Source organism: Stegostoma tigrinum, chromosome 5 (assembly GCF_030684315.1).
Source record: "Stegostoma tigrinum isolate sSteTig4 chromosome 5, sSteTig4.hap1, whole genome shotgun sequence".
Lineage (NCBI taxonomy): Eukaryota > Metazoa > Chordata > Chondrichthyes > Orectolobiformes > Stegostomatidae > Stegostoma > Stegostoma tigrinum.
In genome coordinates, this window is record NC_081358.1 from 53,024,065 (window position 1) to 53,040,576 (window position 16,512).

At 42.7% G+C, this 16,512-nt stretch overlaps 1 protein-coding gene across 6 annotated transcripts in view; it reads left to right on the plus strand.

The window, feature by feature from the left end:
• Window positions 1–16,512, plus strand: part of LOC125451551 (E3 ubiquitin-protein ligase RNF19A) — a 266,550-nt gene that overhangs the window by 89,051 nt on the left and 160,987 nt on the right. For all 6 annotated transcript variants that reach the window (XM_048528760.2, XM_048528762.2, XM_048528759.2 and 3 more), the window contains 2 exons: window positions 5,976–6,068; window positions 12,067–12,141. In XM_048528760.2, coding sequence (XP_048384717.1) covers window positions 5,976–6,068; window positions 12,067–12,141 — 168 coding nt within the window. The remainder of the gene's footprint in view (window positions 1–5,975; window positions 6,069–12,066; window positions 12,142–16,512) is intronic.

A 16,512-nucleotide genomic window follows, 5' to 3' on the forward strand; every position in this document is an offset into this window, starting at 1 on the left:
CATCTTGGGCTTCTTACTTGCTGTCTCAACTTTGACTCCCTGTGTGCTTATCTCTGTGCTCACGGTATTTTCTTTAAACTATTCATTCTTCAGTGTGTGAAGTGCTGGGTAGGCCAGCATTTGTTGCCTGTCCCTAGTTGCTCTGAGAAGGTGATGGTGAGCTGTAGTCTTGCAGTTCATGTGCTGTAGGTAGACCCACCATGCCATTAGGAGGGAATTCCAGGATTTTTGACCCAGTGAAAGAAGGAATAGCGATGTATTTCCAAGTCAGAATGGTGAGTGGCTTGGAGGAGAACTTGTAGGTGGTTGTGTTTTTACGTATCTGTTGCCCTTCCCCTTCAATGTGATAGTGGCTGTGGGTTTAGAAGGTGCTATCTAAGGATCTTTGAATTTAACTGCATCTTGTAGATGGTACACATCATTGCTACTAAGTGGCAATGATAGAGGAAGTGAATGATTGGCACCATGTCTACAAACAATCACGCTGTTTTGTCCTAGATGGTGTCAGGTTTTTTGAGTGTTCTTGGAGTTGGACTCATCCAGGCAAGTGGGGAGTATTCCATCTCACAATGAAAACACAAAGAACTGCAGAAGCTGTAAATCGGGAACAAAAACAAAATTGCTGGAAAAGCTCAGCAGGTCTGGCAGCATCTGTGAAGGAAAAAAACAGTTAACATTTCGGGTCCGGTTCTGAGGAAGGGTCGTTCAGATTTTTTCCATCACAGATGCTGCCAGACCTGCTGAACTTTTCCAGCAACTTAGTATTCCATCACACTCCTGATTTGTACAATGGTGGACAAGTCTTTGGGGAGTCAGTAGATGAGCTACTCACTGCAGGATTCCTAGCTTCTGATCTGCACTTGTAGCCACAATATTCACATGGCTGGTCCAGTTCAGTTTCTAGTTAACGGTAAATCCTGGGACGTTAACAGTGGGGGATACAGTGATTGTTCTGCCAGTAAACATCACGGGCTGATGATTTTTGTTGGAGATACTCATTGTCTGGCACTTGTGTGGCCCAAATATTACTTGCCACCTATCAGCTCTGGATATTGTCCATGTCTAAGTTCATTTGGACATGGACTGCTTCACTATATAAGGAGCCATGAATGGTAATAAACATTGTGCAATTATCAGTGAAAATTCTTATTTCTGACTATATGACGGAGGGAAGGTCATTGTTGAAACAGCTGAAAATAGCTGGGCCTGGGTCACCCATCTCAGCCATCCTTTCAGTTTTTGGAACTTTGCTTTCTGAGCTGCACTTTAAATGCTTACTGCCCTGACTTGATTTTTAGTGCATTCATAAAGCCAGGCAACTTGCCATGGTTGTCATCGATCAACACATGGACATGTTGCTGTAGAATGGTCTCTGTGCCAGCTGTATGCGTGCTAAGTACATTGCATGTCTTCAAACAAATGGCTATGACTCAAAATCTACGGGGAGTGGTCCTTTCAAGTCCAGGGAGACACCCTGCATGCAGAGGATGCTGTCACAGTAAGTCAAGGATAGCCTCTTCTATGGGTCCTGGAGCATTGGCATAGTCAGGCAGTTGCTCAGATCATACCTCGACAGTCATGGGAGTGGGACCTTTTATAAATTGTACATCAGCTGACAGTTGATAAAAAATCCACAAAATCCTAGAAGTGTCTGAGGTACTATTTACCTATGGAAATGCCCCAGATTTCTCTCTCAATCAGTTGTCTTGTTTTTGTTTCTAGTAGTTCCCAGGTCTCTGGCTGCTGCATGAGAGTCTTGGTGACACTCTGACATTGGGGTGGGTGCTGCTCTGCCATGCCTTGGTGCAATGTACCTGTAATGGACAAATGCCCAGTTCCATGTACAGAGGACTAAGCCTATAGCCCCACTGGGCTCCACTCTATCATTAATGCATTGTGGGAGTTTTCCTATTCAATTTAAGATTCTGAGTACCTGTGGGCAACCTCAAAATGAGAGAAATTGCATCTGAACTTGATTCTGTCGTCCCTGGTATCAACTTACACTGGTCAAGGGCATGTTCCCCTCTTACACCCAACCATATTACCCTCAGAGTGGATGCATCTTTGGCCAGAAGCACCAATGTCATTTTTTTAAAATTGATTAATAGGATGTGGGCATAATTGGCTGGGCCATCATTTAATGCCCATCTCTAATAGCCCCGGAGAAGGTAGTGGTGAACTGCCTTGAATGACTGGAAGTGTGGGGACACCCACAGTGGTGTTAAGAAGGGAGTTCCGGGATTTTGATCCAGTAACAAAGAAGTAATGGCAAAATTGTTTCACATCAAGACATTGTGTGACTTGGAGTGGGTCCTTCAGATGATGTTGTTACTGAATATCTTATTTGGAAACTACTATCTAAGGAACCTTGGTGACTTTCTGCAGTGCAGTGTACTGCTACTGAGTATCATTGGCAGTTGGAGTGATGTTGAAGGTGTTAGCTGTGGTACCAATCACAGGTCTGTTTGGTTTTGTATTTTCTGAATGTTGCAGATGTACCTATACAGGCAAGTGGACAACATTCCATTACACTCCTGGCTTGCTTCTTGTAGATAGTGGATAGTTTTTGCCGAGTCTTGAGGTGGGTTTTAGAGTATTCACATCTGCCACTCCAAGTTTTCTGAACTTTTTATCTTGACCAAATATTTTGTTAATTTCCTTTGACCATGGGTAGTTTGTTTTTTCTCTGTTCAAATAATGAGTTGCAGTAAAGGTAAATGTAAAGTGATTGTAACAGAGTGGTTCTACAGTCCTGAGCTCCAGTAAGGCAGTCGGGCATGTACTCTTACTTGCATTAAGAATTTCTAATTCCAGTCAAGTATGTCTTCAGGGGCAAAGTCTTTTCCCAGAAGCCAAAAAAAACTTGGATGGTGAGGAAAGTTTAACTGTTGCCCACTTTCTGACCAGTTGCATAGAATGGACGAGGGACAAAGAAGGTATCTCTGTTCAAGAACTGACACACAGAAATATTGAGGGAGAAATTGTGGCTGACTTTACTGTTTTGTTTATAGACTTAGAATTGGAGTAAAAGTTACCAATTCTATGCAGTTATATTCTGATCCCAAAAACTTCCTGACAGTTCCTGCAGCACCATATTTAGCCTGGTGATATTCTGACATCTCTCGTAGTCATCTGAATGAAGTTTTAGGCTCCTTGTGAATGTTAATAAAGGGTGTAATGCCCATTTCAATATTCCTCTCAGAAACCTGACATGCTTTCCTTCAGCTTTTCAGTCAGAAGTCACACAAAACCAGGTTGTAGTCCAACAGGTTTATTTGAAATCACAAGCTTTCGGAGCATAGCCCCTTCATCAGTTGAAGTAAGAGAGAACACACCACAGAATGTATGGGCAGAGAGAGAGAGAGAGAGAGAGAAAAAAGGATCAAAAGACCATATAAATGGTGTGAGTGGTGCGCCTGCAGGTGATCCAAAGTGTTCAACACTGTGAGTAAAGTGTCAACAGTGAATTAGAAGTGATGGGGTGACCAATAAATGAGGCAGAGAGATAATTACAAAAAATTAAAAATACGGTGGTGCTGGACATATTCCCAATAGCTGGGATAACATGTTAAATATAAAAGTTGATATGAATTTGTCCACCCCAGGCCATTACCGGTACCTCCACATCAGTTTTTCAGGTTCTTGCTAACGGCGCACGAGCAACCTTTTAAAATGGCAAGTTCTTCAGTTATCAAACATAGAGACAGGAGAGGCAGGGGTTCCACTTTGACCCCTCTGCAAACCCAATTGAAATACAACCATGCTCAGCTTCCGTACTATCATGTACTGTATCCTTAAAAAGAAAACCTCAATAAGGCCTTCGTATATAACACAATTCATAGAATTTCATAAAATCCCTATAGTGTGGAAACAGGCCCTTCAGCCCAACAAGCCCACACTGACCCATACCTCTATAGCCCATCTAAGCTCCACATCCCTGAACACTGCAGGAAATTTAACATGACCAATCCACCTAGCCTGTTCATCTTTAGACTATGTGAGGAAACCCACGCAGACACGGGGAGATTGTGTGAATTCCACACAGTTGCCAGGTGATGGTATCGAACCCGGGTTTCTGGCGCTGCGAGGTAGCAGTGTTAACCACTGAGCCACCATGCTGCCAACAAAATTTATTTTATTTTCTCAAATTGTGAGCATGATCCATATAACTGCAACTCAATGATGTCAACTCCTTCTCCTTCTCTGCTAACCTTTTCTTTTTTCACACCTAACCTATGCTCCAAACTCTCTCATCCTAATATCCACAATTGCCAAAGACTTTTTTTTTATCCCCTTAAATCCTCCAAACCTCCCCACAGCCAGCTGCATCCTAGTGTCCTCTCTCCAAGTACTAATTATTCTGAATACTCCCACTCAACAGCATTGTTCACTGTTTACTATTACTTCTGCCCTCATTAACCTACTGTTTTATCCTTTTACTCTAACCGTGTTACTCTTCCAATTTCAAAGACTTACCTTCTCAAGTTGTTGCCACTTTCCCTGAACCCAGCTCTCTCAAGAATTAAGAGCAATTCAGTCTCCTGAGCCTGTTCCATCATTAATACAATCTAATCTCGGTCTCAACTTCATTTTCCTGCCTGCTCCCCATAACCCTTTGATCTGTTCTAATTAAAAATCTATCTATCTGTTCTTTAAACTTATTCAGTGTTCCAGAATCCACCTCAGTCTGAATTAGTGAATTCCACAGATTCACAACCCTTAGGAAAAAAGTAATTTTTCCTCTTCTCGGTTTTAGGCTAAGGGTTTTAAAACAATGACCTCTCTTTCTAGATCTACTTTATTAATCCCCTGTAGCATCATAAATACTTCCAATTTGATTTCCCCTCATTCTTCTGAATTCTAGTGAATACACACCAAAAGTACTCTATCTCTTCTTAAAACCAGACTTTTAACTCCAGAATTAATCTAGTGAACCTTCTTTGAACTGCCTCCGATACAATTACATCTTTATTAAACATCACCACTTCTCACTTCCCCTCAACTATTTAACTATTCTGAGATTCAGTTAAAATCCTTCCTGTCTGTGTGGAGTTTGCACATTCTCCCCATGTCTGCGTCGGTTTCCACCGGGTGCTCTGGTTTCCTCCCACAGTCGAATTCTGTGCAAATTAGGTGATTTGACCATGTTAAATTACCCATAGTGTTCAGGGATGTTTAGCTACGGTGAGTTAGCTATTGGAAATACACAGGTAGGGTAGGGGTGTGGGTCTGAGTGGGATGCTCTTTGGAGGGTTGGTGTGGACTTAGTGGGCCAAATGGTCTGTTTCCATGCAATGGGAATTCTATATTTCTAGAACCAGTGCCAACTGCCGATTTAAACAATGTCTTCATGAATGCTACAACCAATCCACTTCCTCACAAGGAAACCAAAAGCCTATCTTCTGATTGCACTCGGGCAGTGCTTCTTGATTTTTTTTTTGTCTTGTTGGATTGTGGTTTATCCAGAAAGCAGTTTTATTACTGTATTCGTGAAGGCTTAAGTCTCTAATGGTGCTTCCTTGAATTGTGGAACGGTAGATGCTTTAATACTAGAATTGGTTTTATTGTCACATGTACTCAAGTACAGTGGTAGATGATTACAGCAAAAAATGTACAAAGTTGCCACTTCCGATGCCATCTTAGATATAAGGCTGGGAGTTCATGTTGAACCCCCTCGAGGCCAGGAGCCTGTCCTGGGCCGCCACACATTTTTGTGCTACTTTTGAATAACATAGCAGCTGTTTGCAACAAGGATGGGTGGGAGACAAAGGAGTTTAACTTTTAGAATTGCTTTTAATTATGTCAAAATCAGATGTTATGTTTCGGGTTCTATTTTCTGTGTCAAGAACATTGCATTGGGGGAAATCAGCTCTTAATGATAAAATGCAACTCGAGCAATTTTTCATGAGTTTTACTGTTTATCTGATTTTAATACTAGGCAAGTTATTTCCAGTTTCTTTGTTCTTCTTTTATAGGTACAAGAAGAAACAGAACTGAAACCAAAACTGAGTTTTGAATATCAAGATAGTCCCGATTTCGGGCAATGGATTACAATTTATACTTACCAGGTTGGTTCAGCAGTGGCGCTGTAACAGTACAGCGAATGTTCTTCAGCCTGAGCTATACTGTGATTGTTAACAAACCTGCTAGAGAAACAGTGCTTTAGTCTGTTAAAAATTGATCCAAATCTTGAGGCAACAGTGTCCATGCAAGTTTTCTAAAGTGTGTGCTTGTTGGAATTGAGTGTCTCTTCTTTTCATCGATAAACTATTATATAATATCTATGTGTATGAGCGTAAAGTATTTTAAGTAGTGAAGGCTATAAGAACATTTTCCATGCTATAATTTTATTTCCGTTTCATGCAGGAACTTTGAAGTAATGTTATGATCATCACCGTGATTGTTTATTTAATGATTGAGCAATTTTGGCTTTTGTTTATTCGTTTGTGGGAAGTGGACGTTACTGGCTGGCCAGCATTTCTTGCCCATCCCTAGTTGCCCTTGAGTAGGTGGTGGTGAGCTGCCTTCCTGAACCACTTCAGTCCTCCTCCTGTAGGTTGATTCACAATGCCATAAGGGAGGGATTACGACGCTGCAATCATGAAGGAACGATGATATATTTCCAAGTCAGGATGATGAGTGGCTTGGAGGGTAACTTGGGGGTGGTGGAGTTCCCATATGTCTGCTCCCCTTGTCCTTCTAGATGGAAGAGTTTGTGGGTTTGGAAGGTGCTGTCTGAAGATCTTCGATGAATTTCTTCAGTGCATCTTGTAAATAGTACACACTGCTGCTACTGAGCTTTGGTGGTGGAGGGAGTGGATGCTTGTGTAGTGCCAATCAAGCAGTCAGCTTTGTCTTGGATGGTGTCAAGTTTCTTGTGTTGTTGGTGCTGCACTCATCCAGGCAAGTGGGGAGTATTCCATCACACCTCCTGACTTGTACCTTGTAAATGGTGGACGGGCTTTGAGTCAGGAGATGAGTTATTTGCTGCACTATTCTTAGCTTCTGACCTGCTCTTGTAGCCACTATCTCTGTGGTGAGTCCAGTAGAGTCTGGTCAATGATAACCCCCAGGATGTTGATTGTGGGGGATTCGGTGATGGTAACACTATTGAGTGCCAAGGGGTGGTAATTAGATTGTGCCTTGTTGATGATGGTCAGAGCCTTGTGTGGCATGAAAGCCACTTGCCACTTATCAGCCCAAGCTTGGATATTATCCAGATCTTGTTGCGTATGAACATGGACTGCTTCAATATCTGAGGAGTCACGACTGGCACTGAACATTGTGCAATCATTGGCGAGCATCCCCACTTCTGACCTTATGATGGATGGAAGGTCATTGATGAAGCAGCTGAAGATAGCTGGGGCGCGGTCACTACTCTGAGGAACTCCTAGAGCTGAGATGGTTGACCTCTCACAATCACAACCACCTTCCTATATGTCAGGTATGACTCCAACCACCGGAGAGTTTGACCTCGATATCCATTTGGTTCCAGTTTAGCGAGGGCTCCTTAATGCCACACTCGGTTGAATGTAGCCTTGATGTCAAGGGCTACTCTGGAATTCAGCTCTTTTGTCCACGTTTGAGCCGAGGCTGTAATGAGATCAGGAGCTGAGTGGCCCTGATAGAACCCAAGCTGGGCGTCACTGAGCAGGTTTTTGACGAACAGGTGCTGCTTGATACCAAAATTGATGTCTTCCATCGCTGCACTGATGATTGAGAGTAGACTGATGGGGCATTAATTGGCTGGATTGGATTTGTCCTGCTTTTTGTGTACAGGGCATACTTGGGAAACTTTCCACATTGTCGGATAGATGCCAGTGTTGTGACTGTGTACTGGAACAACTTGGCTAAGGGAGTGGAAATTCTGGAGCACAGGTCTTCAGTACACTTGCCAGAATGTTGTCAGGACTGGTAGCCTTTGCAACATACAGTGTCTCCAACCATTTCTTGATATCACATGGAGTGAATTGAATTGGTTGAAGACTGATACCTGTAATGCTGGGGACCAATGGAGGAGGCTGAAATGGATCATACACTCAGCGCTTCTGGCTGAAGATTGCTGTGAATCCTTCAGCCTTATCTTTTGCGCTGATGTGCTGGGCTCTTCCATCATTGAGGATGGAGATATTTGTGGAGCCGCCTCCTCCAGAGAGTTGTTTAATTGTCTACCACCATTCACCACTGGATGTGACAGGACTGAAGAGCTTAAGTCTGATCTGTTGGCTGTTGGATCACTTAGCTCTGTCTATCACTTGCTGCTTTCACTGTTTGGTGTGCAAGTAAGTCCTGCTTGGTGGATTCACCAGGTTGACACCTCCTCTTCAGGTTTGCCTGGTACTTGCTCCTGGCATGCACTGCTGCACTATCCATTGAACCAGGGATGATCCCTGGCTTGATAGTAATGGTTGAGTGGGGGATATGCCGGACCATGCGGTTACAGATTGTGCTGAAGTACAGCTCTGCTGTTGATGGCCCAAAGCGCCTCATGGATGCAGCCTTGAGTTGATAGATCTGTGTGAAGTCTGTCTCATTTAGTACCCTGATAGTGCCACACAACACAATGGAAGTTATTGTCAATGCAAAGGCAGGACTTTGTTTCAACAAGGACTGTGCGATGGTTACTTTTACTGGTTATTGTCATGGACAGATGCAACAGGAGCTGGCAGAGTGGTAATGATGAGTCCAAGTATGTATTTCCCATTTGTTGGCTCCCTCACTACCTGCCACTGACCCAGTCTAGCAGCTGTGTCCTTGGGGACCTGAACAGCTCAATCTGTAGTACTGCTGCTGCCGAGCCACTTAGTGGTGGACATGGAAATCCACCACCCAGAGTACCTTTTGTGCCCTTGCCACCCTCAGTGCTTCCTCCAAGTGTTGCTGAACATGGAGGAGTACCAATTCATCACCTGAGGGAGGACGGTATGTGGTAATCAGCAGGAGGTTTCCTTGCCCATGTTTAACCTGAAATCATGAGGCTTCATGGGGTCTGGAGTCAATGTTGAGGACTCCTCGAGCAATTCCCGCCTAACTGTATACCACTGTTCCACTGCCTCTGTGTCTGTCCTGCCAGTGAGACAGGACATATCCAAGGATGGTGATGGTGATGGTGATGGTGGTGTCTCGGACATCATCTGTGAGGTATGACTATGTTAGGCTGCTGCTTAACTAGTCTGAGACAGCCCACCCAATTTTGGCACTGACCCCTAGATGTTCGTGAGGAGGATTTTGCATGTTTGACAGGGCTGTTTCTGCCATTGTCTTTTCCTGTGCCTAGGTTGATGCCAGGTGATCTGTCCGGTTTCATTTCTTTGAGACTTTGTAACGATTGGTACAACTGAGTGGCTTGCTAGGCCATTTCAGAGGACAGTTGAGAGTCAACCATGCAATTGTGTGTCTGGACTCGCATGTAGGCCAGACCAGGTGAGGAAGGCAGTTTTCTTTCTTTAAAGGACATTCGTGAAACAGATGGGTTTTTCCAGCAATCAGCAAAGATTTCATAGTGATCTGCTGTGGTGGAATTCGAACCCAGGTCTCCAGAACATTAGATAGGTTTCTGCGTTAATAGTCTAGTGATAATACCACTAGACTATCTCCTACCCGTACCATTGCCAATGAGAAAGTTGAGATTTTTGATTTCTGACTTTTAACAATGGATTGGAAAAGTCTTTCTTAACTCATGGAGCATGGTTTTACTGACAATTGGCGCTATTTGTTGCTTATCCCTAATTGAACTTGAGAGGTGAACTGTTACCAGGAAACTCTGCAGTCCAACTTGTGATGATGCCCTGTGCAATGCTAATTCCAGGCTTTTGACCCACCATCATAATAGCGCTATCATATTTCTCTGGTGTCGTGTATGTGGGTCACTCAGTATTAGGATCTGAAAAGTATATGTTTAATTGCTGACTACAGTGTGCACAGTGGGGACACTTAATCAGCAGAGCTCCTGTCCCACTGCATTTGCAGTATGTAGCAGCTTCCTAAATATCAGTGAGTTTCTTGCAGCCATTTCAGTAATGAAACATCTTGCAGTTGTTAAGTGTTTTCTTTATTCTCTATAGTCTGTATTCTGCTCAAAAATGTCTGTTGCTATGGGCCACTTTGGGAACTACCATATGAAGTGAGTACTCCTCAAATAGGATCTTAGCTCAAGTTTCTTTAAAGAAAAGTATATGTGAAGGAGGCCATTTGTTCCATCAGGTTTGTACTTCATATTAGCTTTCCTCCTTTTGAAGGGCTACTTTAGATGGACTTGATTTGATCATGAAAAGGACAATGATAAACCATCTTTAAGGAACTCGGTTCCTGTACTATTCAACAAACAAGCACAATGTGTTGATTAAATGAAAACTGCTAACAATGATGATTCAAGATGAAAACTTCAACAAATAATAGAGTGATAGCTTTTCTTCAAAAGGAGAAAGAGAAAATGAAATAGGATTGGAAATTTCAATCATTTTGTTAAAAGCTGTACTATGAACCATTAATTTTTCTTCAGTGTTACTCTGTTACTTCTGCTAAATTTTAAAAACACAGCTTCCTACCTGAATTTCTCTACTCTGTTCCCTTTCGAAATTCAGTTTACCAAAAATTGTTTTCTCCACAAATGGTTTTCCCTTTTATAGTGATATATAAGAATCATAAATTTGCTATGAACTTTCAGATTGTCACTACAACTGTTCCCCTCTTTATTGCGTAACTTTATTTGCAGTATATTACAGTCTAAGTCACAAATTTCTGCAAGCTTTCCATCTGCAAACCTCTTTTAGTTAGTGATAAAATATTGAGAAAGGTATACTTTGAATTTGGACCAGCTATTTCCTGTTCCACAAGATCCATTAGAAGTAATCTATAGAATGGTGCAGTGAGATTAAAAGAAGCATTGGACAAGGTTGGAGGATGTGTTGTAGCGAGGTTCAAATAAAATCTCCCCATCATTTAGAAGTTCGTTTACTGCTAGGAGCACAAATACAGAACAAAGCCATTTAAGCCCCATGAGCCTGTTGAACAGAAAAGCTACCAAAGCTGTTAATTTTATGGACCTGGCTGTTTGCTCCTTGGCCCTTTTGTAAGACAATACACATCACTCTTAGCAATGAGCTTGAAGTTGGCAATTTATTCCACATCCATAAATGGCCAGTTGAGACTCACCTTGAACGGGCAAACGTAAAGCATGAAAAGTGTGGATCCTGACATTGTCCCAACCTAAGACAAACCAAACAGAGACGAGCATGGGAATTTCTAGAGGCCTGGCTCTCCACTAAGAAGGCAAAGAAAAACCGGAGGTAAACGATTCCAACGGATCCCAGAGTTTAGATAGCAAGCGGAAAAGTACAACAGCACTTCATCGGAGGCTGCACTGATGTTACCCAACAGGGCAATGAAATGCCTGCAAACTAATGGAGCAGCTTGGTGTGCGAACCAACCACAACATCCACAACCTAAGCTACAAGTCTACTTGTCACTTGTCACCTGCCACTCCATATTGCAGTGCATTGGATTTCTCATTTGCTGTATTTCTTGCAATTCTTCTTCTAAACACAATTACTTTTAGGTATTGAAGCACCAATCCTCAGTGCTGATGAGCAAGAAGGCCACTAATTTGATGCTGCTGATCCATTTAATTTAGTTCCCACTCTAAGGTGTGCCACGTCCAGAGATGGGGGTTTGGAAGATGCAGAATGAAATAATGAGAGGACAAGGTAATTGGGAAGACAAACAAGAGGCTGGAAGAACGCCGCAGGCAGGCAGCACCTGGAGGAAAGGAGCAGTCAATGTTTCAGGTATTACCCTTCAACTGCTCCTTTCCTCCAAATGTTGTCTGGCCTGCTGTGATCTTCCAGCCTCCTGTTTGTCTGTCTTGGATTCCAGCATCTGAAGTTTTTTTTGGTCTCTAACTAATATAGTTGGGAAATTAGTTAAGAATGATTTCAACTGCCCGTGTTTTGCAATTAGCAAAAAGACAAATAACTAGTAATGGTTCCACCAATCTGGCAGTGTATGTACTGAAATGTGAACAAACATCTTGTTGCTGGCATAACTATTGTTAATAAACTTTTGCAGGCCTTTCTACTTAGTAGATGCATACAAGAAATTGTAACAGAGAAACTGAAGGTATCTGCAGGATATACAGAAATGGTAAGTATTAAAGAATGTCTAAACCTGTCAAAGTATATTATCAACCTGAGTTTTTATTGATGTACAGATCAGCCACTGCGTTCAGACGTTGGAGATACGAAGAGTCGCAAATCTCTAGAATCTACTGATTGATTTGCATCACTTTTTTTCTTTTGTTCTACACAAACAACATGTCATCTTAGCATTTTTATTTGTAAGAATATGGTGAATATGCACAAACCTACCATGAGATCAAACCTGGCACTTAATCGCAGAAGCACTATACAGTGGTGTGTTCATTGTCAATGCAGTGCCAGAATGGGAACAATTTTTAAGTATTCAATTGTATGTAGTAAATTTACGAAACATTTTGTTGTTTTTATTCCATTTGTCTCTTTCCCTCGTTCATACAATCATTCTTTCCCCCTCTATCTCTCTCCAATTCTCATTCATTCTCTCTTTCTTTCTTTGTTCTTCCTCTGCTTCTTCATCAATTAAGGAGGCAGACTGCTTTCCCATTGTTCACAAAACTCCTAACTTTCCTGTTGCCCATGATATAGTTATCAACTTGCAGTATCTGCAATGGTATGGTCTCTAGCAAGATGCAGGCTAGCATTACAGTAGGCAGGTAATTGCAAAACTTCCTGTTTAATCAGGGAATTTATTATCTGTGATGCAAAACAATTTTTTTTGCTGAAAACAACAAATGCAGGAGATCACAGTGGTTCAGACAACATCCATGGAGAGAGAGTAAGCTAACGTTTTGTGTCTGGATGACTCTCCTCATTTTTTCACACTAATTTGGTAAAATTTTAAAATGCAACACCTCACACTTTTCTGTATTGAATTGCATTTGCAAATCCTCAGCCCATATCCCCATTTGCTCAAGATCCCTCTAATTTTTGATAACTTTCCTTGCTATCAATGAATCCTCCTAATTTTGTATCATCTGCAAACCTCCTAATCATGCCTTGTACATTCACATCCAGGTCATTTATGTAAATAACAAATAACAAAGGTCCCAGCACCGACCCCTGTGGCACACCACCAGTCACAGGCCTCAGTCCAAGAAGCAAACTTCAACCATCACACTCTGCTTCCTATCATTGAGCCAATTTTGAATCCAATTAGTTAGTTCTCCCTGGATCCCATGCAGCCTAACCCTCATGACCAGCCTGCCATGTGGGACCTTGCCAAAGGCTTTACTAGAGTCCAGACACACAACATCCACTGCCCTACCCTCATCTACCCCTTTGGTTACCTCTTTGAAAAACTCAAAGATTTGTCAGATGTGACTTCCTGCATACGAATCTATGCTGACAGTTCCAAATCTGACTTTGTTTATCCAAATGTTGGTTGATTCTGTCACTCAGTATCTTCTCTAATAACTTATCCACTACTGATGTCAGGCTGACTGGCCTGTAGTTCCCTGGCTTGTCTTAGCTACCTTTCTTAAACAATGGAACAACATTAGCCAACCTCTAGGCTTTCGGAATTTTACCAGTGGCTAAAGATGAAGTAAAAATTTCTGCAAGGGCCTCTGCAAATGCTTCCCTAGCCTCCCACAATGTCTGAGCATGGACTTGATCAGGCCCTGAGGATTTATCCAACTTAATGCACTTTAAGTCTGCAAACACCTCCTCTCATAATGTGTATGTGGTCCAAAACATCCCCACTTGTTTCCCTTAATTCCTTAGCGTCACTTCCCTTACCTCCTCAGTAAACACTGAGGAGAAATATTCGTTAAAAATCTCCCCATCTCCAGTGGCTCAACACACAGATGGCAATACTGATCTTTAAGGAAACCTATTCTCTCCCTAGCCACTCTTTTTTTCACTCTTGATATGGCTAAAAAACCTGTCGGGATTATCTTTAACCTTATCTGCCAAATCCGTTTCATACTGTCTTTTTGCTGTTCTTATTTCCCTCTTAAGTGTACTCCTACACTTTTTATAATCAACTAGGGATTCACTTGAGCCCAATAACTTAAACCCTGTGCACGCTGCCTCCTTTTTCCTGACCAGATCCTCCGTATTCCTCATCAGCCAGGGATCCCTAAACCTGCCAGCTTTTCCCTTCACCCTAACAGGGACATACTTTCCCTGGACTCTTGATATCACACTTTTAAAAGCCTGCCATTTTGTTAGTCATTCTATTTCCTTCAAACAGACTCAGCCAATTGACCTCTGCTAGATCCTGCTTAATGGCCCCAAAATTGGCCCTGTTCCAGTTTAGCACCTTAACCTGTGGACCTATTCAATGTTTGTCCACAACAATGTTAAAATTAAGAGCGTTATGGTTACTGGACCCAAAGTGCTGTCCGACTGATACTTCAGACACTTGCCCAACCTCATTTCCTAAAAGGAGGTCCAGTGTTGCACATTCCCAAGGAGGACCCTTTACATATTGATTTAGGAAACTTTCTTGGACATGTAACAAATTTCACCCTGTTGAGCCTTTTATCCTCTGGGTGGCCCGGTCAACATGGGAAATTAAAATCTTCAACTGATACTACTGTGTTATTCCTACAGGTATCTGCAATCTCTCTACACATCTGCTCCTCTAGTACCCACTGGCTATTTAGGGGTCTATAATACAATCCCAGAGTGGCCATCCCTTTTTGTTTCTAAAGTTTACATATGGCCTCATTTGATGACCACATAAGAATATTCTGTCTAAGCACAGTTGTTATGTACTCCCTTATCAAAAGGGCAACTCCCCCTCCTCGCTTATTTGTAATACTGTCATGCCTGTAGCTTCTGTATCCTGGAACATTGAGCTGCCAGTCCTGCCCTTCACTCAGCCATGTTTCTGTCCTCAGAGCTGATCCATGTCGTCAGCTCATCTGCCTTACCAGTCGAAAATAAATGCATTTTAAACCAGAAGCCTTTTCCCTCCCTTTACTGTGCCCCTAGCTACCCTGAACAGTAAATTTGCTCTTGACAGCTAATGTATTTTCCCCAGACTTCTTGATGGCTCCTCTCGTATTCAGAGTCCCAGACCTTGTCAAAATAGTTTAAACCCTCCTGGGTAACACTAGCAAATCTCCTCATGAGGATATTGGACCCTGTCTGGTGCAATCTGTTCCTCTTGTACAGGTCATGTCTACCTCAGAGATCCCAATGATCCAAGAATGGAAAACACTGCTCCCTACACCAGTCCTCAGCCATGCATTCATCTGGCCTATCTTTCTCTTTCAATCCTCACTGGTACATGGCACTGGGAGTAATCCAGAGATCACTACCCTCAAGGCCCTGCTGTTTAACTTCTTATCTAACTCCCTATACTCATTTTGTAGGACCCCATCCTTCTGTCTACCTGTGTCATTTGTACCAATGTGCACAAGGACCTCTGGCTGTTCACCCTCCCCCTTTAAGAATGCTCTGCAACTGCTCAGAAACATCTTTGACCCCGGCACCCCAGAGGCAACACACCATCCTGGTGTCCCTTCTGCGGCTACAGAATCTCTTGTAGGTCCCCTTCACAACTGACTCTCCTATCAGTATTGCTTGCTTGACTGCACCCTTTCCCTCTGAGCCTCGGAGCCAGTCACAGTGCCACTGACCTGACTACTGCAGCTAACTCCTGAAAGGTCATTTCCACCCCACCCCACCCCGCCCACAACAGCATCCAAAGCAGAATATCTGTTTAATGAGGGGAATGGCCATAGGGCGACCCTGTACAATCTGCCTTCACCCTTTTTTAACCTCTTCTGGTTGTTACCCAGCTACCTGCACCTGAGGAGTGACCACTTCGCTATCTAGAACTTTGCGGAAAGCTGGAGATGAGATTGCTGGGCCCCTTGCTGAGATATTTGTTTCATTAATAGCCTTGTGGTCTCATTATTTAAGGAAAGTGGCAAGGAAAAATGAGGGAACTATAGATTGGTGAACCTGCCGTAGAGTCAGTGATGTGAGTAGGTTGTTGGAAAGGATTCTGAGGGACAAGATCTTACATGTATTTGGGAAGACAAGCACTGGTTAGGGATAGTCAGCATGGCTTTGTGCATGGGAAATCATGAAGCACTAACTTGATTGGCACTTCTTCAAAAAAAAACTGAGGATTGATGAAGGCAGAGCATTGGACATTATCTATACGGACTTAAGCAAGGCATTCAACAAGATTCTGCATGGTAGCAAATTAGGTCACGTGAAATCCAGGGAAGACCTAGCCATTTGGATACAAAATTGGCATGAAGGTAGGAGTCAGAGGGTGGTGGTGGAGGGTTGTTTTTCAGACAGGAGGCTTATGACCATGAGGGTGCTGCAAGGATTGGTGCGGGGTCCACTGCTTTTTGTCATCTGTATAAATGATTTGGATGCGATTATAGGAGGGATGGTTAGTAAGTAAACAGATGTCATCAAAATTTGTGATGTACTGGACCGTGAAGAA